Source organism: Peromyscus eremicus, chromosome 15 (assembly GCF_949786415.1).
Source record: "Peromyscus eremicus chromosome 15, PerEre_H2_v1, whole genome shotgun sequence".
Lineage (NCBI taxonomy): Eukaryota > Metazoa > Chordata > Mammalia > Rodentia > Cricetidae > Peromyscus > Peromyscus eremicus.
In genome coordinates, this window is record NC_081431.1 from 66,445,726 (window position 1) to 66,473,305 (window position 27,580).

Genomic DNA, 27,580 nt, shown 5'->3' on the forward strand with positions numbered 1-27,580 from the left:
ATGATCAGATGGAAGATGGGACTTGGGGACAAGGTAGACAAATTAGAAAATTTGATCAATAGTAAAGATAATAATGTTAATAACCTCAAATTTCCAATCAAAAGATAAGGAGTAGTAGTTAGGGTTAAGACAGGATCCATGTACTTGTTACCTTCAATAAACACACCTCACTGGCAAATATCAATACAGACTTAGAGTAAGACAACAGAAAAACACATTCTAAGTGATGAAACTAGGAAAAAGCAGGTGTAGCCACATTGATATCTGACTAATTACTGAATTAGCAGAGATTAAGAATATCACTTCACATTGGTTAAAAATAAAATTCATCAAGAGAATAATTCTAATCATATACATACCAAACATTGGCATGCCCAATTCATAAAACAAACACTGTTAAATGTAAATGATAGATCAAGGTGCTAGAGAGACGACTCAGTGGTTAAGGGTCCTTGCTGTTGAGTTCAATTACCAGCACCCACATTTAGTGTCTCACAACTGTCTGTAACTTCAGCTCCAGGGGATCAGACACCTTCTTCTGGCCTCCCTGGGTACCTGCACACACATGCACACTCGTAACATAATTAAAAATAAAATGTATCTTAAATAATAAGTAAATGCTACTGACCTCAACATGCAGTACTAAATAAGGAAAAACTCAAACTTCCCTCTAAAATCTGGACTAAGACAAAGGCGCCCACTCTCTCTACGCGTATTCAACACAATGCTTGAAGCCTTTAGCTAGAGCCGTAAGACAAGAAAAGAAAATAAGAGGACATGAATGGAAAAGAAGATGTAAGATTGTTCCTATTTGCAGATGATTTGATCCTCCTGTCCATGAGACCCCACAGATCCCACCAGAAATGAGACTGGAGGACAGAACAGAAATCGTGGGAGATGGGGGGAAAGGGAGGGCCGGGGTGACTGGTCAAAGGGAAAGGTATGCCTCCGTGGAAATGTCTCCGTGCAAATCCATCACTATGTGCCATGAATGTGGACCACTAAAACATAGACTAAAAAATAGACAAGTAGAAAAGGACACAGCAGGATGCCTGATCCATCAGCTCAGATATGGCAGATACTGCAGGCTGGTGTGCAGGTGGAGATTTTATTTGTTTTTTGCCACTGTTCTTTTTTTTTTTTTTTCTTCCTATGAGCAAGTGATTAAAAAGCATAGAATTTTTAATGAATGCAAGCAGTACCTAGATTTCTCACCTTCTAAATAAAAAAACTCTGGACACATGTTTCTTATGTTAGACACAGCCCATGTTCCTGAACCACTGTCTTCATTACTTCCTGGGGCTCCCAGGTGAAGAGTGGCCCTTCTTGTCGCTTGCACCAGTGGTGTGGAGCTAACAGTGTGAACTCACATTTCATCCACTTCACAATGAGAAGGCATGTTTTCCTTCTCTCCATAACCAGTATGACCAGAGTCAGACGGATAGATGGTAGACACACAATTTAGGTAGATTCTAAAGATAGATGATAGATAGATAGACATATACATACATACAAACAAACATACATACATAGCTTGTTTCTTCTTTCCATTCTTGTATTTTATTTTGGGTTGTGAGCCTAGCCTTTAACAGCTGAGACATCTCTACTGCTCCCACTCTTTTATTTTAAAGCTTTCATACTTGTATTGTCTTAGTCAGGATTCCTACTGCTGTGATAAAACACCACGACCAAATCCAGTTGGGGAAGAAAGGGTTTATTCAGCTTACACTTCCATATTGTTGTTCTTCGTTGGAGGAAGTCAGGACAGGAACTCACACAGGGCAGGAACCTGGAGGCAGGAGCTGATGCAGAGGCCATGGAGGGGTGCTGCTTACTGGCTTGTTCCTTATGGCTTGCTCAGCCTGCTTTCTTACAGAACCCAGGACCACCTGCCCAGGATTGGCACCACTGACAATGGTCTGGGCCCTCCCCCATTAGTTACTAATTAAGAAAATGTCTTACAGGCTTGACTACAGCCTGATCTTACAGAGGCATTTTCTCCATTGAGGCTCCCTGCTCTCTGATGACACCAGCTTGTGTCAAGCTGACATAAAACCAGCCAGCACATGTATATATTGCATATTGAGCATGTGTCAGAATCGCACTCTGAGCTTCTTTAAAACAAGTGGCAGGGCCCCAGATTTCTGATGTAGCAGGTCTGGGTGAACACCATGGAACTGCATTTCCAACAAGCTCCTTGATGTTCCAGTGGCTGCTGCTAGTCTAGAGAGTGAACTCTGAGAACCACTGCCATGGACTGATAATCTGTGTGTGTGTGTGTGTGTGTGTGTGTGTGTGTGTGTGTGTGTGATATGAGGTGTGTGTGTGTATGATGTGAGGTGTGTGTGTGTGATGTGAGGGGTGTGTGTGTGTGTGTGTGTGTGTGTGTGTGTGTGTGGTGTCCTAATGAGTTTCCTTAGGGCTGTTCACAGACACAGGACAGATCATGTGTTTACAGCAGTACTTACCAGCAACTGCACCACTGAAGAAAATGTGCATGAAGCAGCTGCTGTGTGGCGAGAGCTGTAAGTGGCTGTGTTCTAGATTTTCCTCAGTGCTTAAACAAGGTCCACCTGTCACCATTCACACCTGAAGGAGGATGTTGGTGGCACAGCCAGGCTCTAGCTGACACACTCAGGTTGTCTCCCTCCAGGGCCTCTAATTAACCCACTTCACCATGTGGCCTTACATCCAAACTTTCCATCTGCCTTAGAGTAGCTTTCTGAGAAGTTTTTGTTGAGTGAATCTGAGATCCATATAGACCAGGTACAGGTAAGAAAAATGCTTGTGTTTCTTGAAAAGGAGTAACAAACACATCCAGGTGATGAGAAACTGTACTGAAGACTCTTTACTTGCCTAAATATAAATACATACTCATATTTTGTGATAGACGTAAACATTTGCTCTCTCCAAGCCATTTCCTACTCACCACCCATTGTTAATATTGTGCCATGTGTAATTTAGGGGGGCAGGGACCAAAGGCCTAAAACTTGGCAGAACATTAAAAAGCACTTGCTTGAGTTCTTCCTGATGATGGAATCATCATCTATGCGCAGCTAGGAATCTGTGGACCAGCCCCTCACCATGGTTCCCAGGCAACCATTTAAGATTGAAAACCAGCCAGGCGGTGGTGGCGCATGCCTTTAATCCCAGCACTTGGGAGGCAGAGCCAGGCGGATCTCTGTGAGTTCGAGGCCAGCCTGAGCTACCAAGTGAGTTCCAGGAAAGGCGCAAAGCTACACAGAGAAACCCTGTCTCGAAAAACCAAAAAAAAAGATTGAAAACCAGGTCTACAAGTAATACTTCAGCACATTGAGTAATTAAATGAACACTAATTCAAGGCATACGTCCAGATCTTCCTGTAAAATGACCCTACTCTCCAGTGGGGAACAGAGAAACCCCCAGCACTGGCCCTTGAAACACTAAAGTCATCCACTTCCATATCTCTTTTCTCTTTCTGTTGGGTACTTGGCATTTAAGCATCTCCAGGTCTTGACTGCGTCTGTCTGTCTGTCTCCATCAGTTTCCTCATGGCATTTCTAAGTCCAGTATAATCGTATGGGGCATGGTGTGGGTAGTAGAAGAAACTGCATATATTCAAAATGATTTGACAGATCATTGAAATGAAAGATTGAGGTAACAAAATTTAAAAAACAATCATGATGATATTGTTGTCCTTTTTTTTTTTTTTAAACATAAGGGGATAGGTCCAACCAACAGAAAGCATAAAAGCCCCACACTCAGCCATCCTGACATCAGATGCCACTCTCTGCCCTGCAGGGAAGCTGCAGCCAAGTGACCATCAGGATGAGCCTTGTTTCTGATTTTGTATTCCTAGAAAAGTGAGTTTTGTTAGCAGTATTGTGTGTTTCCAAATAGCTATAGAAAAGGGTTTTGACTTCTTGCTACAGTGACTAAAGTTTGAGTTAATGGAGATACTAAATATCGTGTGTGTGTGTGTGTGTGTGTGTGTGTGTGTGTGTATGTGTGTGTGTGTGTGTGTGTGTGTGTGTACAGGTGCACATTTTGTTCATGCATGTAGAGGCCAGAAGACAACCTAAAGAGTCATTCCTCTAACACTATGTAGTTTGTTTTGCTTTGGATTTGGGGTGTGTTTTCTCTCTAAAGATGGGTTCTCACTGGCTTAGGACTCACCAAGTAGGCTGGGCTGGCTGGCTATGGAGCTCAGAGAACGTCCTTTCTCTGCTTCCACAGCACTTGGATGGCTAGTGTGTGCCACCACACCCATTTCTTTTAGATTGGTTCTGAGGATCAAACGCAGGTCCTTATTCTGGCAAGGAAGTAATACACTGAGTGAGCCATCTCCCCAGCCCAAGAGACCATTACTGGACTATTACACATCCTATACAAGAATGAAAACACTGTGTGCTGTATATAAGTAAGACTGTTATATATCAACTAAAGTGAAATAAAACTTGTAAAATAACCCATGGGCCAGAAAGCGAAAAGAAATGTTTACCTTGCAGGTTTGTGAGAGGCTAATCAAATCTATTAAGTGTCTTTGTCCTAGTCGAGGCTGAATGGGCAGTAGCTCTTGCCATCATATTTGTTGCTGCTTTTCCCTGGGTAAGGTGGGATTCTTGCCTCAAAGAACAAAAGTTGATGGGAAATGCTTTAGAGATGTAACCACCCCACTCTTCTCTTTGCCTCTGGCATCTCTGCCTCCCTGTGTTCTCACCCCAGCCTGATAGCTACTTGAGCAACTGAACACACTCATGCTTACAGAGTACCTACAATGATTGTCTAGTATAACTTCAGTATTTTATGGAGTCTTGGGGGGTATTAAAAACGTGCCATAAATACCTGGGGAAAAATTGGTATGGCTGGAGTCTTCTGGAAGGGAAGGGTTACTAAACTGCAGACCCGTTACTTGGTTTTTATGCCTCTAGCCCTTCTGGAATATGCAGTCAATGACTTGGAGCTCTCCTTCAAATATCTTAGGTGCCTAAAAGGGACAAAATTCAAACATGACAATATTCTTAACAAGCTTAATATGTACTTAAATTTTATGGCAATCTAAGGGATTTTATGCCTTTTCTCCCTGAATAACTGTAACTTCTGGCTAAAACTCAATCCGTATCCCTTTCAAAAAAAAGTGCAAGGAATTTTATTAAGAAAACAGAGGGCTTTGAACCTTTGATAAAGAAAAATATGACACTTTACCTGAGCAAATTTCAAATGGATCCATTTAAAATGAATTAAGTGGCACTTAACTGGTTTGCAAATTGAGATCTATTTATCTCAGTAAAATGATTAAAGTCTTGATTTATCCCTAAAATTAGCTTTATTATTGCATTTAATTACACTGAAAGATTGTTAAGGACTTGTAGGTTCCCTCTGTCCCTTTAAACTGTACTTTATTCCGACAATAATTGAATATCAGATAGGATAAATTGATTTTTTCCAAAGAATTATGTTTCTAATATTTTCCTCCTTTTTATTGCAGGAACTGAAACAAGTTGAAGAAACAAAAGAAGATCCTGAGAATAGATTATCTGAAATTTCCCTGGAGTCGTTCAATAAATTTAACAGCAATACTGTGATTTTATTAGGAACAGAGCAGTCTCCAAGCACGGTTAAAGGACAAGAGGAGGAGGAAGGCCAGAAGACAGACGTGCCATCGGGTGACTCGGCCAAGCCTGGGGTGGACAACGTGGAGGCTCTCAGTGACTCTCTATATGACAGCTTCTCCTCTTGTGCAAGTCAAGGTTCCCATGATGCCTAGGGGAGCACCCCTCAGTGAGACCTGAGCACAGAGCTGGGGGTGCAGGGAGCACTGACTCCAGAGAAGCTGAAGGCAGCCAGCACACACGAGTTTACTCCCCTAGTGGACTGATAAATATCGCCGCAACTTACTGTGTTTCATGAGGATTAAAAGCAAAATATGATAGAGAATTCTCAATTTTTGCACTTTTTTTTTAGTATTTGTATAAAAGCTGTAAATTTGGGGGGAAGAGAAATTATATTTCTAGGGGGAGAAAGATAGCAATAAAAAGAGTTGGCGCCATGCTCTTGAAATGATGTATTAAGTTTTAGAAGTTGATAATATATTTTTAAAAAAAAAAACTCCAACTAAGGATTTTGTGAAGTGAATCATCCTGGTCCTCAAATTATTTGTGTGTACACTGTGTCAATCTGAACAAGGGGCCTGCAGAAAAGTTAGAGGGTTGAGGTAATCACTGTCTCTCAGAGTCTCATTTTGATTGAAAATTTGAATGGTGGTCCAATTTCCACCTTGCCACTAGGAAAACTGACGTTGTAATGCCATCCATTGGTAGTGCTTCTGCTGTGTGCAGAAGGGGGCAAGTCTTAGCAGGCTTCACCCCCAGCATCTTCCATCTTCTCCATTGTATTTCTCTACAATTCTGAGTGTTCGTTGACTTTTTTTATCTCCCCGCTTTTTTAAATTAAAATCTGGGTACTCTATTTGCCATATCCACTTTATAGAAATAAATGAATGGTTGGTGCTATGAAAATTTCTTACTTTTTAATATCCTTTTTTCTATTAAAGACTGTTTATATGTGAGGATAAATTCTATTTTAAAGGTTACGTGTATTTTTTCTAGACGTGCACTATTTATAATTCCTCCTGTACAGAAGCCTGCAGACCGGGCAGAGTAGAGCTGTGTTTAGGATTTGTGCGGTTGCCTTAGCACACCTGTATCTTTATAGAGTATTGTATGACCAGTGTTATTTTATTTGTGCAATTTGTTGTATTTGGATTTTGTTATCCTAAATTCAAATTGTGTAAAGCATCTTTGTCTTTCAGACTTTAAAAATCCTTTTGTTGTTTCACTTCATTTCGGAATAAAAGTCCTATCACACCCTCTAAGAGCAGAAAAGAACTTTATTCAAGGAGAGATTGGTCCCGTGATTATCTTAATCGTGTCCCGAGCTTGCTCTGTGAATAGGTTTCCCTGAAGGAATAAATAAGCCAGCCCTTTTTGCTCCTGTAACAGTAATTCGAACAATTGTTAAGATCCACACTGCAGACAAGCAAGTAATGGTCAAAGCATCCCCGTCTCCCCAAGGAGTTAACCCGCTAGAAATGAAAGGAAGGGGGTGGGGGAGAATGAGCCCGAGGCGGCTGTGGACCGATCTCTGCAGAGGAATTACAAGAAAGTCATTTATGCCCCTTCCAGACCTGCTCTGCTGGCAAGGTGGGGAAATAAATGATCATAGCCCAGCCGCGGGAGGCACCGCGGGAGAGAGGTGAAGCTTAGCCACGGGGGTTCCACTGAGGCTCCCAAATCCGGGGTGGTGGGGGTGGAAATGCGCGGGGTTGGGGGCGGGGGCACCAAGAGCTTCGGTTGCCAGCTCTTTGCACAGCACAGCCTTCTGCAAAGCTCCACCAGGAAGGAAAAATAGCACCGTGGTGTCCCGGGAATATGCAAGGTGGGTCGCTTGGCATTGTCAGAAAGGGGGGTGGGGGTTGGTGGCATGGGAGGGAGGCAACTGATGACCAAGTCCTGGGCGTGCAGAGCGCTGTAAGGAGTGTATACTCATATCGTGGCTTGGGGGAGCTGGCAGCCCCATTCGCTTTTCAGTGAAAGAAAGCACAGATCCCGGTGTCCACTCGCCAGGATGGCTAGGCGACCAGGGCTGTGTCGCTGCATCCTCCAGCGGTGAGAGGATGGTCTGGCCAAGGGAGCCACCTGCGGTGGGGTCACCATCGTACTCGCATGCATTCTGCCAGAAGATCGGGGTGACCTGTGTTGTGGGTTTCTCCCAGGAAGAGGCGCGGCTGCACCGGACACCCCAGGGAACTAGCGACCGTGCAACTTTTCCAGGTGCACGGAAATACCTTTTCACCTTATCCCAGACAGTCACCCAGAGGGTGGTAGGTGATAGAAGACCCCGGGCTGCGTGGGTCTTCTATCACCTACCCAATTGCAGGGGTGCTAGTTAGCGCCGGGAGGGAACAGAGCACCTGGAAGGGAAGGGTATCCCAGTGTGCCGAGACCCAGCCCAGCACTCGGATCTCCGAGTTCTCACAGGACAGGTCCTGACCTGGCGGCACCTGCTGCTCCCGAGTCACCTCTGTATTCCTAAGCTCTCTAAATGACTACTCCCGAGCCCTGCAGGCTCTCCTTTCCAAGGAACTGGAGGAGGTAGGCTAAAAGGGTAGCAGAAGGGGGTGGGGACAGTAGAGAGACAGTCCCAGCCTTCCCCGCCCTCCACCCCCACCACAACTCAGCAGCCGTCACGTGGTACCCGGAGTGGGAGGGGTGGGGGCAGAAGAGGCGAGACTTTTTTGGGTGCTCGGGATCGCCAGTAGTTCTTCAAGCCTCAGCAGCCAACTCCTCCGGAGGCGCTGCGCTCCACCCCAGGGAGCGCGAACCGGAGGAGCCCGGGACCAGCCTCTGGGAGCCCCGGGCGCGGGCGATGCGGGCGCCGCGGGCGACACCTGCGGCTCCTCTCGGTGGCAGCCGTCGCCTGGGCGGCAGCAGCGCAAACCTCGGCAGCTACAGTCGCTGCGGCCCGGACAGCCTCTGCTGCTGTCGCCTCCGCTGCGGTCTCGGTCTCTGATGCTCCTGCCCGCTCCCGGCCCTGCCGATCCGGGAGGATGTGGGTTCTCGGCATCGCAGCAACTTTTTGCGGATTGTTCTGGCTTCCAGGTAAGAAGACGGAGAGGCCAGCAGCCTGGCCAGACACGCTCATGCCATCTCTCCGCGAGCGTCCCTGCTCTAACCCCCCAGTGCGCCCATCAGGGGTCCGCGCTGCGCTGGGGCTACCTAGCGGGAGTTTGGTGCTGGAAACTGAGACCCAGAGGCGCCAGACTGGGACTCTCTCCAAGTCCCGCGCTGCAGGAGAGCGGCAGATTGGCACGACTCTCAGCTGCAGCTGCTTGGGGTACACAGTCGGGGATGCAGAGCTGGGAGTGGGGAGGGTCCTTGAGCCGGGCGAGAGGGGAAAGGGGGAGGCAAACCTCCAACCTACTCAAGTTATCAAGTGTTTGTGGCCACCTAAGGGAGCGACGACGCGGACAGGTGAGCGACACACTGGACAAACTACAGCTAGGGACGGGGGACGGCCCTCCCAGGCTGAGTTATCTGTGCTCTGCATATGATCCGTGGGGTGCTAGGAAGGGACACACTGTGAGCGCTGGACATGGAGTCCAAAGAGAAGCTCCCAGATCGGAGGAGAGCAACCAGGCAGATATGGTAAGGCTGGACCTAGTCCCTGATCATGGACTCTAAGCTATTAGAGTTTGTTTTTGTTTTATTTTTCCCCCCAACAGCCATGTTTTTTATTTTTTGTTTTTAAGGGGCAGGGGGATGGAGAAGCCAGGTCTAAAGGGACTGTAGTGTAGCGGTCCCGGGAAGGGCGAGCACACACACACACACACACACACACACACACACACACAACACACGTGCACACACCATATACTCGCCCACCCTCAGCAGCTGCTCCCCTCACTGATCACAAGAAGAGACTCCGAACCAGCCGGAGGACTTGAGGCTCATGGACACTTGGCATGCAGCGCCTCCTTTCAGGTTGCAGGGTGGTCGCTAGGAAGCCTCGGAGCCCCAGCCTATGAATGCTGACTTCCAAGATTAAATACATAAAACCGAAAAGGAGTCAGCGAATGCAATTATGAATGGTGCCAAAATAGTAATTAACCAATTTGTAACCAATTAGCAATTAGGCTCAGACAGGAGCTGAAGCTTGTATCCTGGGGTTTTGACCTCTCACCCTTCCCTTTGCAACAACTTGATGAAAGGCATGAGGGATGTTACAGGAGCTGTTTGTGTCTTGAGAAGGAATTTAGGGTCTCCGGCAGGGCTTTATTCTGCTAGGAACCGGTGCCGCCGCCCCCTGCCGGCTTCAGGCGCTGCCAGCCCTACTGAAGATCCAGATGCAGAGGCCAAAAGCCCTTGCTGTCTGGGGCTGTACATGGTGATACAGCCCAGCTAGGGTGTGCTCTGTGCAAGCCAGATCTTAACTAGTGCTTCTGAACCCCACCTCATCTGCCCCGCAGGGTTGGCGCTGCAAATTCAGTGCTACCAGTGTGAAGAATTCCAGCTGAACAACGACTGCTCGTCCCCTGAGTTCATCGTAAATTGCACCGTGAACGTTCAAGACATGTGTCAGAAAGAAGTGATGGAGCAAAGTGCGGGTAAGCTGGGCCGCTCTTCCCCCCTCCAACCGCCATCTAGGGCTGGGGATAGAGGGTGTTAAATTACACAGGAAAAGACACTGACTGATTCAACATACATGCGTGCATGCGCGTGCACACGTGCATGCATTTGCACACACACATACACACACTGGTTAGCAGATTTACTTTTTATAGTTCTGGGAAAACGAAGAGTTGGAAGTTACTTTAACCTCATTAGAGTTAATTACCAGGGCTTCTCCCCAAGGGACTCCGGAGGAGAAGTCATTGTAAATCAGTAGCTTTCTTTCTTTTGTTTTTTTTTTCTTTCTTTCTTTTCTTTCTTTTTCTTTCTTTTTTTTTTTTAATTTACTCCTTTCACCTTCCTGGACTAAAAAGCTGATCAGGGTGGTGAAAAAAAAAAAAAAAAATATATATATATATATATATATATATATATATATATATATATATATATATGGATAACTGGTCCCAGCTCCAGCAGCTAGACAGTAGCCTGTGAGCGATGTCAGCCTGAAATATGAAGCTACTTCAAGTTCCCAGAGGTCAGAACTTGAAAAATGTGTTTTGTCAGAGCGCCGCACCATATTTCTTTGAAGAACACTATAGGATCTTTATTTAATTTTAGAACTAATACATCAAATTCCAGGCACAAATTGCCAAGATCTTTCACGGAGAGGGTTATCCCCCACCCCCACCCCCAGCAGCTTAGCTATTGGCTATCTGAGCAAAGAGCCTGGATGTTATGCAGCGGAAGAAGGGAGTTAGATGGAACAGACTTCACTCTAGCTCATAAGTCTGTTGAGAGGTAGAATCCCACCCACCCTGGAGTTAGAATTGAAAACTCACCCCCAAAATGGAACCAGAACTTTGAGAAAATAAAGGAAGCCATGGCTTTGATTCCAAGGTCAAGTAGAGATTTTGCCGCTTAAAGGCTGTTGGAAAGAAAGGAAATACCATCTTGGGATGAATGACATTGAGTGAGCCTTGTTCCTTTTCAGCCCAACAAGGTGCCCACAGAGCTCCATGGGGGGGATTAGAACAATTGATTCACCTAACTCTCTGGCAAAACAATGCAGGGAGGCTAGCATTGAAGACAGCACCTTGGCAAAGCAGTTTCCTCATGGGTAGGGTTTGGAGGTATCTTGTGAACGTCTTGGTTGCTTAGGAAGCATATCTGCCAGCCCTCCATAACACTGGGCTATGATGTGAGCGTATGTGTGTTATTTTGTGTGTGTGTGTGTGTGTGTGTGGTATGCATGTATGCATGCATACACATTCACATTTGTTGGCACATGACTATATGTAGGTGTACACACACACTTTTTTTGACATGTTATGTGTATGTGGTATTCGTGCCTGTGGAGATACATGTTGGCATGTACGGAGACCAGAGGTTGATATCCTTGTCTTCCTTGATTGTGCTCCGTCTTATATATTGAGGCAGAGTCTTTTACTTGAACCCAGAGTTCACCAATTCTAACTAGACCATTGCTCCAAAGATCCCAGATCTCTGGCTCCTGCAGCTGGGGTTACAAGCAGGCATCTCACTTGCCCTGCTGACATTTACATGCGTGTTTGGGATCTGAACTCTGGTCCTTACACTTGCGTGGCAAGCACTTCATCTGCTGAACCGTCTCCCTAAACCCTTTGTGGATGGCTGTATAGGCTGCTTCGTAGTGCATTATTGGCTCAAGGGTGGGTACCTTGTCCCCAAATCGCTCTTGTGAGAAGTCTGAGATACGACTGCTCTCAAGAATGATGTACCCTCCCCCTCCAAAACCAGCAAGCATTGTTTTAGCATCTGTTATTCCTGCTATTAAAAACAGTAGGACAACACAAAAATTAATGATGATTCTACAGCTAAGATGGATGTGCGTTATTTTTGTATGAGTGGTTTTCTTTGCACTGTATTTTACCTGAGCCAAACATTTCTTGCTCTTTGAGTATCTGCAACCCTCTTCCATGAAATAGGTTTGAGGCAGACATGATGGGAGATATTTGCATGCCTTAAGAAATTCTTCAGGATCCTCAGAACCGCTGCTTTGTGTTTCACAAGCTGGAATGTGACTGAGAAAAGCAGTTATCAATCTGATGTATTCTCAGAAGGGCGCTTCAGAGAAACACCTCTCGTCTATGTATACCTCCAAGATGATGGTGACCTACTCCCTTTTGAAGTGCTGTTTTTCATCTTGCTTCATCCTCTTCTACAAATCATACTATAGAAAAGCGGAGTGCACCTTATTACTTCCGTATTGCCCACAGAAAGCTACCAGCGAGTCCTGAAGGAAGTCCCTGGTTTAGGTTGCTTGTTGTCTAGTAACACAGTCAAGTTGCTTCCTGTCTCCAAACAAGGGGTCAACAGCCACAGGGTACAGGACATAGACCACAGGTCTAAATATGAAGAAAAACTAAGATCAAAGCAGTGTGTGTGTGTGTGTGTGTATGTGTGTGTGTGTGTGTGTGTGTGTGTGTTTCTGAGAGTGTGTGTGGTATATGTCTGTGTGTGCTCTCTATGCATGTGTTTTATGTGTATATTCACAACACATGTACATATACAAGGGTGCACACACTCATGAAGGAGCAGGTGGAAGCCAGGTGGACATCCAGCTCTATCACACCCCACTTTTTCCCTTAAGACAAGGTTTCTCACTGATTGTGGAGCTAGTCTGGCAACCAGCAAGCTTCAGAGATTCTCTTGTCTCAGTCCCCCACAGCATTAGGGTTGCAAGCATGCATGGCCACACACTTAGCTTTTTTTTTTAACATGGATGCTGGGATCTGAACTCAGGTCTTCATCTTGTGCAGCAAGCACTCTTACACACTAACTTCCAGTATTCCCAGGCCCAGTCTTGATGTCTAGAGAAACAGAAGCAATTGATGGATCCAATGGAAAACTGGTCATGGGGAGTATCTTAGTTTTTGCTCGTTTGTTTCCTGTAACAGAATAGGCTGACAAAATTAACTGAAGGTGGAGTTGACTTTTAGCTCACAGTTCAAGGCACAGTCCACTCGGTCATAGCCACAGCAGCAGGAGCAGGAGGGAACTGGTCATCTCACACACACTTGGAACAGAGTGATGCATGCTGGTGCTCTGCTGTTCACTGGCCTTCTTTGTGATTACAGTCCAGGGACACAGTCAGGGACACAGTCAGGGACACAGTCAGGAACACTCGTGACTAAGGTGTCTCTTCCCATGTAAAGTGACACAAAGATAATCCCCCACAGCCGTGCCCAGGGGCCCTGTCTGTTGAATGATTCTAGATCCCGTCAGGTTGACACTAACCATCACAGGGGTGCATACTAGGTGTAAATGAATGCAGGGCATTCCGAGCAGGAATTTGTTGGTAGCCTGGCAGATGTGGTTACTGTTTCCATTGGTGGTGCTTGCTTATTTTTTATTTATTTATTTATTTCCCTCAACAGAAAGCAACGTCTTGGGACTGTTATCTTGAAGGCATTCCATATTAAATTTCATGTAATTGTTCTAGACCAGTCAGTTCGATTTTTTTGCCAACAAGGACGGGGAGCAACTTTGGTTGCTAAGTGACCACAGTATAATAAAACCGTGGCAACATGAGCTAACTTTCATTGTAGGTACTGTGTGTTTGGCTCAGCCCTTAGCACTAGCTAAGGTGGTGTCTCAGGAAATGGGAGCCTCTTCATGATGACTGATTTCCTATACTTCAACCAGATGGCCTGGGATTGCATTGTTTTGCCAAGTTCACCCCCCAGAAAGAAAGCAGGGCCTGTTAAGTGGTCCCGTTAGGAATCGAAGTCTGAATTCCTTCATAACATAGACTGTGCTGAGACTCTTAGTGCATCAGAGCGGAAGAGGCTCAGAGATTCTATCCTAACAGCATCTAGGTGTCTTCCTGGAGTTCTGTTGAACTTCACTTGACTGGCCTGTTCCCCTTGAAGATGCTCATTCTCTGCGTCTGTGGTCTGTGTGGCCATGGGTCATTTCTAAACTCTTCCAGAGACTGTGGGATGCTCCACATTGAGGTACTGATTTGGACTACCCTTTCTATGTTATAAAGAAACAAAAGAACATCTTTACAAAGTTGTATGTCTGGTCCTAGTCCAACAGCCCATTGTGACTCTATAACTCTTGACATGTGTTTCCTGACCAAACACATTTGCTGCAATGCCCCCGTCAGCCTCGGACAGAGGGGAATGTACCACCATATACACCCGAGAAGATAATTGGCAAAATTCTAAGGACTGAGGCGATTTATTTATTTATTTCTGTCTGTCAAGTTCATCTGGCAGGCCAAGTGGACAGACCACAAGGTGGATATTGAAAGAATCAGAAAGTCAACGGGGAGGAATTTCAAAGTTTTGAGTGTCCTGTGGACTGGCATTTTTCAATAGCTATAGAAATACCAAGGCTTTAAACAGACTAAGAAATCTTAATGAACCAACCTAACCTGACATTAAGCAGTAATGAAAGACAATCTCCCTGCCTGCCCCATCCCCCAGTACCAGCAATATGATATGTCCAGGCCTCCAGCTGGTCTTTTCTGGCTTAAGTCTGCAAACCCATCTCTTATGAATTCTGAGGAAGGTAAATTTAATTTCCGTGGAGGTATACTTAAAATTAACCTTTGCCTGTCCTCTAGATAGGTGCTCCTGCTAGGATCTGAAGTTATTTCTTGATGCTCTTTTCCCCTTGGTCATTTCTGGAATAATAAACTGTGGGCTGTGAGGAAGAGAAGTTTCCTTGTCCTTCCTAATTGATGGTTAAATGCTTTCATGACTAATGACTCTCTACCAGCTCTGCTCTTCATGGGCTGGTGTTTCTGAGCAGCGTCCTTGAGAATCACATTTATTTTGCTTATTTATCATTGCATTCCATAAAAATATTTCAAATATTGATTTTCATTTCAGAAGAGGCGCCTCCCCCCAACCTTCCGGTATGAATTTTTAAACCAGGATATAAAGAATACGAATTTGCATTTGTTTGACAGTGCAATCTTGTAATTAGAGTTTTTCCTCTTGACTAGATACAGTGAAAGGGGCATAATTTAATTTTTATAGACTAGCCAATTTCTGCCCTTCCTAAAATATAGCTCTGTCAGTGAGCAAAGTGTTACAGGTTCTCCTAAACCTTATTTAAAAGTTAAATGCAGTATATTGAGAGAAAGTTCATGGTCTGAATCAGTAACCTGATCGATCTCCTCACCCATCCTTGCAATACGCATTAATCTATTTGTCTGTTTTGCAATACAAGAGTTACTGATTTACATGCCATCTTGCATCTCCATTATGGCTGGATAAGGAATGGCTGTTTTCCTTTTGGATTAGTTAGCTGCTCATTAAGTTAGACAAGGATGGCTCCAGGCATTGGCTAGGTTCATTTCCTGTCTTATTTTCTCCTGAGCTAAATGAGGGGATGGCAAGAGAGGGATGGGTGGACATCTGCTCCTGGTGAAGGGAAAGGTAACTGCTTGAGAAAACTGATGTCTCCTCAAGTCTGTCTGTGCTTAGTTTTACGAAGTTTTAAACGCTGGTTCTATTTGTCCTTGTGGGCTTGTCAGAAAGGAAGCATACTCTGCTTGTCAATTTTATATCACAGTACAACTGTCCGTGGATTCTCTTTTTCAAGCTATACACAGGAAGGAACTGGGGAGATGGCTCAGCGGGTAAGAACACTTGCCACTTAAGCATGAGAACCTGAGTTCAGATTCCAACAGCCAAGTAAAAGGCAGGACATTGTGGTGCAGGTCTTAAATTCCAGCACTTGGGAGGCAGAGGCAGGTGGATCTCTAAGTTGTGTGCCAGCCTGGTCTGTATAGTGAATTCCAGGACAGCCAGGGCTACATGGTAAGTTCCTGCCTCAAAACAGAGAAACCAACAAAAGCCTGATGTGGCTATACTGCCTGTAATTCTAGCATTGAAGAGTAAAAATGGACAGATCTAGGAGCTCATTCACAAATCAGCTTACCTGAAAATACAACATCCAGATTCAGTAAGAGACACTGTTGCTAGGAAAGGAGGCAGGATTAAATAGAGAGCACCCAAGGGCCTCTTCTGACTTCCATCCATATGCACACAGACACATGTACTCACATACATTCACACATGCATGCATATATACATGAATGCACCACAGACGCACACAGACACACACATAAATACAAAATGATATATATGCACCCAAACGTACACGGAATAGCATGTGTATGTATGTTTACATTTTTTTACATCATTCACTGTGTTTCTTAGGGTAATACATAGCTATAACTCTTCTTTGTGTGCATGTTCCTGTTCTCACATGTTTCTGTATGTACATATATGCACAGCTCTTGTGTGAAGGCTGGAAAACAATGTTGAGTGTCATTCCTCAGGCATCTTCTATTTTTTGTTTGAAATGGGGGTCTCTCATTGGCCTGGTACTTTAATAAGTTGGCTGTCCAAGCTGGTGTCCAAGCTTCCAGGGACCTGCCCATTTCTACCTCTCATCTTGCCATCACTGGTGTATGTGTGTGTGTGTGTGTGTGTGTGTGTGTGTGTGTGTGTGCGCACGCGTGCGTGCGCGTGTGCGTGCACACGCACACACATGCATGCTCATGTGCGAATGTGGCACATGGTTCCTGTGAAGACCAGAGGTAACTTACAGAAATCAGTTCTCTCCTTCCACCATGTGGATTCTGGAGTAATCCAGTTCAGGTAGGAAGGCTTGGCTCCTCCTCCTGCTGAGCCATCCCTCACCCACCCCATGTCTCCTTTCCTCTTCCTCCGGGATTCCTACCGTCTCTTTTTAGACAACCACCGGCAGTTCTGTTTTCCTACACTTTCTTCAGTTTGAATCAGTCAGACTGATCATAGAGAACATAAAGTAACTGGAAAACAAAAGGTTTAAAATTTACCCTCGGGCCAGGGAGATGGCTCAGTGGGTAAAAGCACTTGCTCCCAAGTCTGACTGTCCGAATTTGATCCCTGGAGCCCATGTGGTGGAAGAAACGAACTGCAAGTTCCTCCACACACAAACATACAAGATAAGGACACAGTAAAATATTTTTTTAATCGCCATAGTTTAATGTTGACCAGGGAAACTTATTTAATTGGAAGAAAAAACTGTTAGAATAAAAATGATTCCAAAGCTATGATGATCGCTCAGTTGGTGATGTTTCTGCCACATAAGCATGAGCGTGAGGACCTGAGCTTAATTCTGAGACCCCATGATTAAACAAACAAACAAACAAAAAACCAGAAACCAAAATGGAAACATTCCTCATAAGCATCGTGCCAAGCTCTCCTAATTCTGACATGTGTCTGGGACGTGAGAGTGGAAACCCTGGAGCTCACTGGACAACCTAGCCTGCTCTGCAAGTCCCAGGCCAGTGAGAGACCCTCTCTCAAGAAACAAAGTAGACATGCCTGAAGAATGACAGTACACACACACACACACACACACACACACACACACACACACACACACGGGCTGGGGAGGGGCAGGATTCCAACATCAAAACAGATATTCACACATAGATATTCACATATACCAATACCAGGCTCACTAAGAAGGCTTCCATGTCAACACGAGTAAAATTATGAACTGTGAGGGAAGGGAGTCTGTGCTATGAACATTGATATCCTGCCCCTTTTCCTTCTGGGATGCTAAATAAAACACCTTTCTCTTTGGGGCAAGACATTTTACCATTCAACTTGCTCTCTACGCTCTCCAGATCCATCCATCTTGGTAATGCAGTAGGCAGAGCTGGCTGCTGGGAGGATTTTCGGGAGAATATCATAGGCCTTTGGTCCCTTGGACTCTCCAGTAAGCGGAGCATTTGTTTATGTTAAGTTTCCAACTGAACAGGCAGCCAGGGCTGACCTCCCATCTTAGTAGATGAAAGGCTTGAGGATTGATCCAGCTCTCCCCATCACACTAATTCCTCCCACTACAGTTTCATGAAAGCTTCCTTCATTGATGGTTTTCCTAATGAGTTTAAACAGAGAGGCTTCAAAGCTGGGTCTGTTTTCCCAAGTGGAAAGGAGATGAAGAATGAAAACAAAACACACCGCTCCCTTTGAAGTGCGAAAGGGATAACGGCTTCCCTTATGGATTCCCCCAAAAAGCCCAAATCTGCATCCTCTTGGATTTTGGATCCCTCCTTCCTTTCCTCACTTCATTCTTTTCTTAATTTTTTAAAAAAAGGCTGACTTTCTAATTCCCAAGCTGGCAAAGGTTTCTTAGTCCAGTATGTGAGAGGGAACATCTGCCATGCTTAGCCTACTTTTGCTTCTGTGACTGTGATAAAAGACCCTGACCAACTGCAACTTAGGAGAGGAAGGGTCTCCCCAGCCTGTAGTTCCAGGTCCTGGTCCATCACTGAGGAGACATCAAGGCAGAGACTCGGCACAGTTACACCCACAGCCGCAAAGAGAGAGCAACGCTCACTACTCCTGCTCAGCCCAGAATACCGTGTTACCCACAATCCAGGGTGGTTTCTCCTACTTCAATCCAGACAGTCACCCACAGACAAACTGACTTACATCATTCCTCAGTTGTGACTCTCTTCCCAGGTGACTGTAGATTGTGGCACACTGACATTTTAAATTGACCGGCACAGTGCTCACCTGATGAAAAGGACCTGGTTTCCATTCATTGAGAGAGTGTCACATCCCAGACTTTTCATGCTTGAGAAGTTGTGTGCAAGAGTAAAAACAGACCGCCTGCATTCTTAAGTGAGACAGTAGGAGAATGAAGCCTGTGCTCACAGAACGTTTGGAACCGAATAAATAGGTCTCCAAAGATGGGCTGGGGGTGGAGTTCAGGTGGCAGAGTCCTTTGTAGTACACACAGGCTCCGGTTTCCATCTGCAGTACCACGCAACACCAGTACGGTGCCTGTCTATAGTTCCAGCTCTGAGGAGGTGAAGGTAGGGAGAGCAGAAGGCCAAGATCATCCTGAGCTACATAGAGAGTTGCAGGCCAGCCTGGGCTACATGAAATTCTGTCTCAAAAATAGATGCATTAAATAACATCTAAAAAGAGGCCACATCTGGCCTTGTTTTAGGCACTAAAACATCAAAAGAATGGCCCAGGGGGTCTTAGTTCAACTTACTTTTCCTGCTGAGGGTACTTGAATTACGTGTTTAACTCCTGAGAGTGGTGTCCCAGTAATTAGTCTGCCAAGCTCACAATGACATGATATTGTCACATGATATTGGGGGATCTTACACCCAAAGAGGCTAGGTAGGTAAGTTGCTCAAGACTATACTGGGGTGAGGGACAGAATCCTCTTCCTCCCCCAAGGCCTTCCCAGTCACCATGCTAGCATTCTCTGGTCTGCTTTTTTCTTTCTTTATTCCCCATTGCTTTTATTTATTTAGTTAGTTATTCATTTATTTATTTATTTGATTATGTTTCTGTGTGTATGTGTGTGAATGGGTGTCTTTCTCTCTTGCTCTCTATTCAAGACAGGATTTCTCACTGAGCATGGAGCTCACAGGTTCATCTAAGATGGCTGGCCAGTGAGCCCTAGGGGTCCTCCTCTGTCACCTCCTCGGTGCTAGAATTATAGGTACCCAGTGCTCTGCCTGTCTTTGTATGTGGGCGCTGGAGATCGGAAGTCAAATCCTAGTGTTTGTGTGGCAAGCACTTTATACTATACTTTAAGCCATCTCGAGTGATCTCCTTTTATAATTTTAAGAACAATTTTTAAAAATTCTGTTCTCTCACTATATGTTAGCTGGAGAACAACTTGTGAGGGCTATTGCTCCCCTTCCACCATCTTGGGTATTGAACTCAAGCCATCAGACTTGGTGGCAAGTGTCTTTACCCACCTATCTGGCCAACCTCTTCAGAAGAGATTTATTAGTAGATAACTCACATACCATAAGTTTCACTGTCTTAAACTTCAGAATTTGATGGATTTTAGTAAATTGACAAGGCTTTATACCCATTACCAGCCATCTTATTTTCCGTCTCCTCCAACCCCTGGAAACCATGCATTCATTTCCTGTTGTATGTATTTGTCTATTCTGGACATTATATGTAAGTGGAATTACACAATCATGGCCTTTTGTGACCAGTTGATTTGTGTATGTGTGTGTGTGTGTGTGTGTGTGTGTGTGTGTATGTGTGTGTGTGTGTGTGACAGTAAATGTGTGCTGTTTCTGTGGCTCACTCCTGAGGGCACATTTTTCCATCTTGCAAGTGTATGTATGTAGAGAGGCATCTAGATGAGGGATCTAGAAACATCCAGATAACAGAGTATGGCAGAACATGGAGGGACTCATGAGCGTTAGAACCCCACTGGCTGATAAAGCAATTTGCTGAACTATGGCATCACCTGAACCACACCTGTCCAGTGAGCTGTGGGAAGAGGAATTCATGTACCTGAAACATATTCTCTGTGCCAAGCACCGGGGTATCCAGCCATTAGATAATCATCTGCTTTCTCTTGAGAAGATATTGAATTCCTTTAGGCTAAAACAAGAATCCTCAGGGACAATAAATGGGCAGTTATTGATTTCTGAAGCCCTTGTTTGGGATAAGGTCTTGTGACATCACCTTCAAGCCAGAATCCTCCGGAGTCCAGACTTTCCTTGACCAGAAGGACATTAGCCTATCTGGTTCACCACTTCTGTTGGACAGATGAGTTAGCTATGACCTTGAGACACTGCTCTTTGGACTGGCTGGAGCATCTTGACACATCGATTTCCTCCCTTGAGAAGGCTGGAGGGTAGATAGAGCACATGAAGAGAGAATCCTGGGGAAAATTTTCAGCCAAGGAAACCAGACAAATGTGTCATTTCCAATGAATACCTGCTGAAGTGTAGCTGAATCTGATTACAGCTTCCCAGGCCAGCCTGCTTACCCCTTGAGTGGGGAAAATGCCATTTCTTCTCTGGAAGATGAAACCTTGTTCCTTCCTGCCTTGTAGTTTCCATTGTGGTTGTGACTTTGTTTCAGAGGAAAGGGAAGAATTGCTGGTAGAAAGTGAAACAATCACTTCCTTTGCTAAGCCCCAGGAGGCCACATCTGTAACCAGGAGGCTCGAATCTGGGGTGAGCACTGGAAATGTAGCTTAGTTGGTAAACGCTTAAAACTCTGGGTTCAATCTCCGGAACCACATAAACCTACAAGGCATGTAAGCCTGTAATCCCAGTTTCCAGGGAGTGGAGGCTGGAGGTTCGGAAGTTCAAGAACATCCTTGACGACATAGCAAGTTTAAGGTCCGCCTGGGTTATATAAGAGCTTTCCCAAAACAAACAGGCAACAACAGAAATCTGGGGTGAGTTTGCCTGGGGACAAGCCGAAGAAATCTGGTATGTGTTGTTAATTCTTTCTAGATGAGGTAAACTTTGGGCTGTGGCGACACTGTAATTCATAAGCTATTTTCTTCCACCACAGCTTCAGGCCATGCATGTTCTCTTATTAATAAATCGCTACCAACCCTCTCTGGTTGCCGCCAACACTATAAAGCCAAGCAGGACACGGACCAAATTTAGTGCAGAAGATAAGGGGAAGCCATTGAAAGTTTGTAATAAATTGCCTTCTTTTAAAGAAGAGGATGTGTTAGAGTCAAGCGGTGATGGCTCAAGCCATTGATTTCAAAAGGTTTATGACTTCGCCAGCCCTGAGCCTGATCCCCATGTGGAAGTGATAAAGAGGTGTATTATTTTAAGGAAGTTGTGATGCTTGGTCCAGTGCGTTTCATTTCTCACTGGACATGGACAATAGCTTTTTATGTTTTTTCTATTTCTTGGACTTGTTCTCGAATGGAGACAGTGCCAGGGGCGGGTGGCGCCAGGCAAAGCTCTCAGCCGGCCATGGTGGGGGCATGCTGCATGTGGGATGAATGTGAATGCATATAGCAGTCCAGGCTGCCCTCCACAGTGGCTCGTTCGAAGGGCATTAGCAGAAGCAGGTGTACGAGGCTAGGCAGTGGCGTCTATGCAGTTTTATTGCTATGTAAGGCAGAGAGAAACACTTGGGTCTTAAGTAACAAGGAAAACTGTTCAGAAGTAGCAAGAAGACTAATTTGGCAACTGGTAAAGATGCACACACTGTGTGATGGTATCTCAGCCATGGAGCAGGCAGGGGATTCTCCAAGGTTTTGTGTCTTCAGAGGGGAAGGCAGTTAGTGGGCAGAGCTGCAGCCTAGACCGATGAATTTCCTAAGTTTCTCTGAAAGGCATTCAGCTTGTCACTTGCAATTGGAAAAGAAAGAAAGATTAAAGAAGTCCAAAGCAACCCTTTAGTGTAAGAGTGGGTTAAAATGGAGATGTTGAAGGAATCCCACAAACTGGAGTCTATGCATTGAAGCCTGCCAGGGGTCTGTTTCACCCACACCCTTTCCAAAGCGTTTCTAATAATTGATGTTGGTGATGGTGATATTAAGTGCAGAACAGAAGGACTTTCTAATAAGTTCATCTTTGCTCATTATTCACCAGCCTAGTACCAAATCCTTTCAGTATTTTAAAGAATGTTTTCCTAATGAAATTGAAAGACAGCTCATTCGTGATTCTCTCTACACAGGTGCCTAAAAGAGTCTATTATGTTCCTCTCTCTCTTTCTCTCCTCTTTTCTCCTTTCTCTGTCCCTCCTCTTCTCCTCTCCTCGTGTCTCCTCTTCCTCCTGCACACACTCTCTCCTTTCAATCCACTCTCTCTCTCCTGCCTCCTTCCCTCCCTCCTTCCAACTCTCCCCCACACACACACACACAGAGAGAGAGAGAGAGAGAGAGAGAGAGAGAGAGAGAGAGAGAGAGAGAGAGAGATTTGACACCAAGAAAATACAGAATTGAGTTTATTGAATTATTGAGGCAAATCAGTTGCATGCTATAATGATAGATATTATAGCAGTGATGAAAGATTTTTAGCATAAGAATACAGTCTGAAGACATATTGAATATATCCTTTTGCATTTCAGTAAATTTGAAGCGGCTGACTCATGCCTGGTTTGGAGGGTTGTTTTTTAAGGCATCCCTCTGAATTGTTGCCCAGCCCCCAGGTTGTCTAATGTGGTATCCTGCTTTTCAAGGCTGGCTTGGCTTGGCTTAATAGGAATGCTCTCAAGAAACACACATACGGCATGCAGGTAACTTGGTAGTCAAGGTAGCTGGAGGCCCAGACCACCACTAGCTAATCACGTACCCGGGAACTCTGTAACACCGAGGACATCAGCTGTGCTCGTGGACTCCCTAGAGAAGAAAGAAAATCTCACATATGGTTATAGCCCCCTCCAAATCTTCACCTTCACCCTCTCCCAGTCCTCTCCCATACAGGAGATGCAAGTTCAAAAGGCCGTAGATACATCTTTAATAAAACACAAGCCATTCAGACTTGCTGCTGATGGATAGATTTATAAACCACTTAATTTGGATAAATTTCCCTACGGGGGAAAAAAAGAGAACATGGTCATGCACTGCTGTTTTTTACCCTATGCTAGTGTGTGTGTGTGTGTGTGTGTGTGTGTGTGTGTGTGTGTGTCCATAAACATGAATGTGAATGCCAGAGGTTGAAGTTGGGTATCTTCCTCAATCATTCTCCGTCTCATTTTTAGACATGTTCTCTCATTGAACCTGGAACTTGCTCACCGAGCTAGACTGACCAGCAAACCCTAAGGACTTTCCTGTCCCTGCCTCCCTAGCACTGTGAGTTAGTGGTGCCGACCACTCTGCCTCCTTATTTCTTAACATGGCTTTGGAGGGACTCGACTTGGGTTCTCATCCCGGGCAGGCATACCCTTATACTATTTCACCACCTCTAATAATCTGCCCATTTGCTTACATTCTTGCACTTCCTATCACTAACATAATCGTGCTGGCGACTGGCAAATCTAAGCCCAGTCTCACCCAAGCCCCGGGCATGCAGCATGGGCTACATTAGCACCTCAGCATCAAAGGCATTTAAGGCATCTAGTTTGTTCCTGTGAACACTCCAACAGCTGTTGCTGCTGCCAAAGGGTTTCTGCGCTTCCACCCCGAACATGGCTTGCTCTGTCTCTTAAGGATGCTTTAGGCAATAAGAGCAACTTCAGTGGGGAAAACGCTTAGCATTCACCTAAGGAGACACGGTTTATTAGTGGGTGGTCTTGGGACACTCCCCCAGGCTAGTGACTCCTAAAGACACAGGCTTTCTGCACTTTCCTGATCACTTCCCAGGCACACTGGTGTTTAGCTCCAGGCTGTTGCATCTTCGGCATAACTTAACTATGAAATTCTAGTTAAAAGGATGCGATCACATCAAGAAAGCTTTTTTTGTCAGCTTTGCTAGCTTTTTTTCCCTTTTAAAATTATTTTTATTTATGTGTGTATGTATGTATGTATGTGTGTGTGTGTGAATGAATGCCATGTGTATGTAGGTGCCCACGGAAGCCAGAAGAAGGCTTTGGATCCCCGGGAGCTGGAGTTGCAGGTGGTTGTGACCCACCCAGTATGGCTAACGGGAAGCAAATTTGGGTCCTCTTCGAGAGGAGGAAATGTTCTTAATCATTAAGCCATGTCTCTAGCCCCACCTCTCTTTGCTGTTTGAGGCAGTATCTCAGGCTGTCCTTAAACTTGCTAGATAACCAAGGATAACCTTGAACTTCTAGTCTTCTTTCTTCTACTACCAAGAGCTGGGACTCGGCATGTACAATCATGCAGTTCATGTGGTGGTGGGCAACAGCCCAGGGTTTCATAGGTGCCAGGCAAGCACTCTACCAGCTGAGCCCCATCCCCAGACTTCCTATGCTTTTAAACAAGAAAACAGCCCTAACCTCCCCCTCCGCATGACAGCTAGAACCTATAAGGGTCAACTGTCTGTCTGCTGCCTTCATCTTTAAAAAAAATTCATATGCAAGATCAGAAAAATCGGAGCATGATGCTTCCAGGGATCCCTAGAAAGAGGATCCAGATGGTTTCTTCGCTTGAAGAGAAACCACTGTTTTGCTTAAGTGGAACATTAAAATGCAGTCAGAGAACCTTCATCTTGGCCATTTTCATATTTGGAAAACAAAGCAAGTTATCCTCAAAAGTGACATTTATGTCAAGATTGACAGGGCATTCCAGAAGTTGGATTCACAGAACTCTGTGGATGGAAGTCTAACTAAGGGGCTGGGTGATGATGGTTCAGCTGTTAAGGCACCTGCCTCACACACATGAGGGTCGGAGTTTGGATTCCTGAAAGCCACATAAAATGTGGGTAGGTAGTGATAGAATTCCAACCACAGAAGGCAGAGCCAGGAGATCCCCATAGCAGGTTGGCTAGCAAGACTTGCCATACTGAAGAGCTGTGGGTTTGACTAAGACACCTGTCTCCATGAGTGAGGGGGAAGAGTGACGGAAGATGATTTTTGACATCAAACGTGGTCCTCTACATGCACAGGCACACACACACACACACACACACACACACACACACACACACACTTTAATACTACACAGACAAAAATGCATATGCACATGCATATCATGAATGCACACAGAAAGCAGAAAAAGAGCAAGTCAAGCTTAAACTATGAAAATATTTTCTGCAGAGGAGAATATCCCATTTGTAGTGTCAAATAGAAGGCTGCTTGCTGGAGGTACTTAGATGTTCTTGTTAGTTCCACGGGGAACCATTATCCACCAAGGACTTTCTTCTTCCTACATTTTGGTGAACTCAGATGCAAGAAACTGCTGAGGAACTTTGGGCCTCCTGCAATCTTTGTGCTGTCTGAGAATAGCAGTCAAGGCCATCAAGGTTCAGAATGCAAGAGCCCAAGTCCATAAGTCACTGATGGGGCCTGTCACAGTACATCCCATGGGGCTGAGGAGACGGCTCGGTGGATAAAGCACTTACCTTGCAAGTGTGAGCTGCTGAGTTCAGATCCTCAGAGCCCATGTAAAGCTGGACTCCACAGTAATAACTAGATCACAAGTAGTAACTCCAGTGATCTAGCAGGATGGGAGGTGGAAACGGGGCTACCCAGAAGCTCAGGGCCAGCTGGCCTGGCATCCACGGCAGTGAACAACAAGAGAGCCTGTCTCCAACAAGGTAGAAGGTAAAGACTGACACCAGAGTTTGTTCTCTGATCTCCACTGTGCTTGATTTCCACACATTATGTGCACACCCACATGCATGTATGTGCTCACGCGTGCGCGCGCACACACACACACACACACACACATACACAAGTTTTTAAAGTTACAAAGAATAATCTATTCCCTCAATCCCACCCCCCTACACACACACACACACAAGATGGAGAATAAAGATACTGGAGGGGGGGGGGCAAACCCACAAATTCCTGCACAGGAACCTCCCTCGCTCAGAAAGTTCTTACAGCACGGAGAAATCCAAACCCAGGGGAAAACTGAAGGAGACGACTAGTCGGCCTCACACGTCATGGGCTGGCTGCTTGTTGTCCTCAGGACCTCCGTGGAAACAGCACAGGTAACAGGCAGAGAACCGGAGAGACGGCTCAGTTCAGAAAGCTCATCTTGAAAGCATAAGGACTTGAGTTCAAATCTCCAGAACCTACGTAACAAAGCCAGACAGGGTGACACGTGATCCCAGCACTGGGGAGACAAAAACAAGAAGGTCCCTGGAGCCCACTGACTAGCCAGTCTAGCTTAGTGGGCAACCCCCAAGGCAATGAGCAACCCTGCCTCAAAGGAGATAAACAGCATTCTTGAGGATACAGTCAGGGACGTCCTTCAGCTTTTGCAAACATGCACACCTATGTACACGAGTGCTTACACACACACACACACACACACACACACACACACACACACACACACACAAATTATGTAAAGGTAATCTGACCCTTTTGTAGCGAGCTAACGCCTCCCAGTTACATTGGCTCGGTCTGTTTTGTTGCTGTAGCTGTTTTAATGGTCTGGGTTTTTTTTTTTTTTTTTTTTTTTTTTTTTAGTGGTCTTTACAACCCCTTCACATTACCCTGGTTCCACCTGGCTAGGCAGAGACGGGCCAATCCAATCACTGTGAAGGTGCAGGCAGAGTTCGCTGTTCTCAGATAGCCTGTTAGCATTCTCGTTGGCTTCCCAAGACATCTGCAGCTCAGATGGAGGGGATTTCTTTGGCCGCTCAGTTATTCACAAGCAGGGTAAAATAGGAGTACTTAAGAGCTGGTGTACAGAATTGTTCAGGAGCAAACACATCTCCAGGCCGTTTCTCTTTATCCAGGATAACCAGAGCCCGTCACGGCAGTAACGAGGCTCGAGCGCAGACAGGCTTTTTTTTTTTTTCCAGAGTTGTTCCTATTATGATGCAGAGGATGTCAAAAATCCTTACATGGTGTTCTTTAAAGAGAAAAAAATAATAATACATGCTTGGGAATGGATGGAAGATCTTTGTTCTGGCTATTGCGTCCAAGGCTCAGCGAAAACACATATAGTTCATTCCAATTACCCATCTTCACACATTTTTCTTGAAGGAGCTGTTCCTGGTCCTGCATAGAATATTTATTGTGATATGATCATAACTGTGG

General features: G+C 45.2%; 2 protein-coding genes across 3 annotated transcripts in view; both read left to right on the forward strand.

The window, feature by feature from the left end:
• The window catches only part of Nckap5 (NCK associated protein 5), a 788,185-nt gene extending 782,269 nt beyond the window's left edge, over window positions 1–5,916 (forward strand). Inside the window, exon 13 of the mRNA XM_059280499.1 lies at window positions 5,468–5,916. Within this exon, the coding sequence (XP_059136482.1) occupies window positions 5,468–5,746 (279 nt within the window). The 3' untranslated portion in view covers window positions 5,747–5,916. The remainder of the gene's footprint in view (window positions 1–5,467) is intronic.
• Window positions 5,917–8,367: 2,451 nt separating this feature from the next.
• Lypd1 (LY6/PLAUR domain containing 1) overlaps window positions 8,368–27,580 on the forward strand; it is a 41,560-nt gene continuing 22,347 nt past the window's right edge. The window contains exons 1-3 of one of the 2 annotated variants that reach the window (XM_059280554.1): window positions 8,392–8,467; window positions 8,601–8,639; window positions 10,007–10,144. In XM_059280554.1, coding sequence (XP_059136537.1) covers window positions 8,407–8,467; window positions 8,601–8,639; window positions 10,007–10,144 — 238 coding nt within the window. In that variant the 5' untranslated portion in view covers window positions 8,392–8,406. Of the gene's footprint in view, window positions 8,640–10,006; window positions 10,145–27,580 lie in introns of both variants that reach the window. The other variant, XM_059280553.1, reaches the window with a different exon arrangement.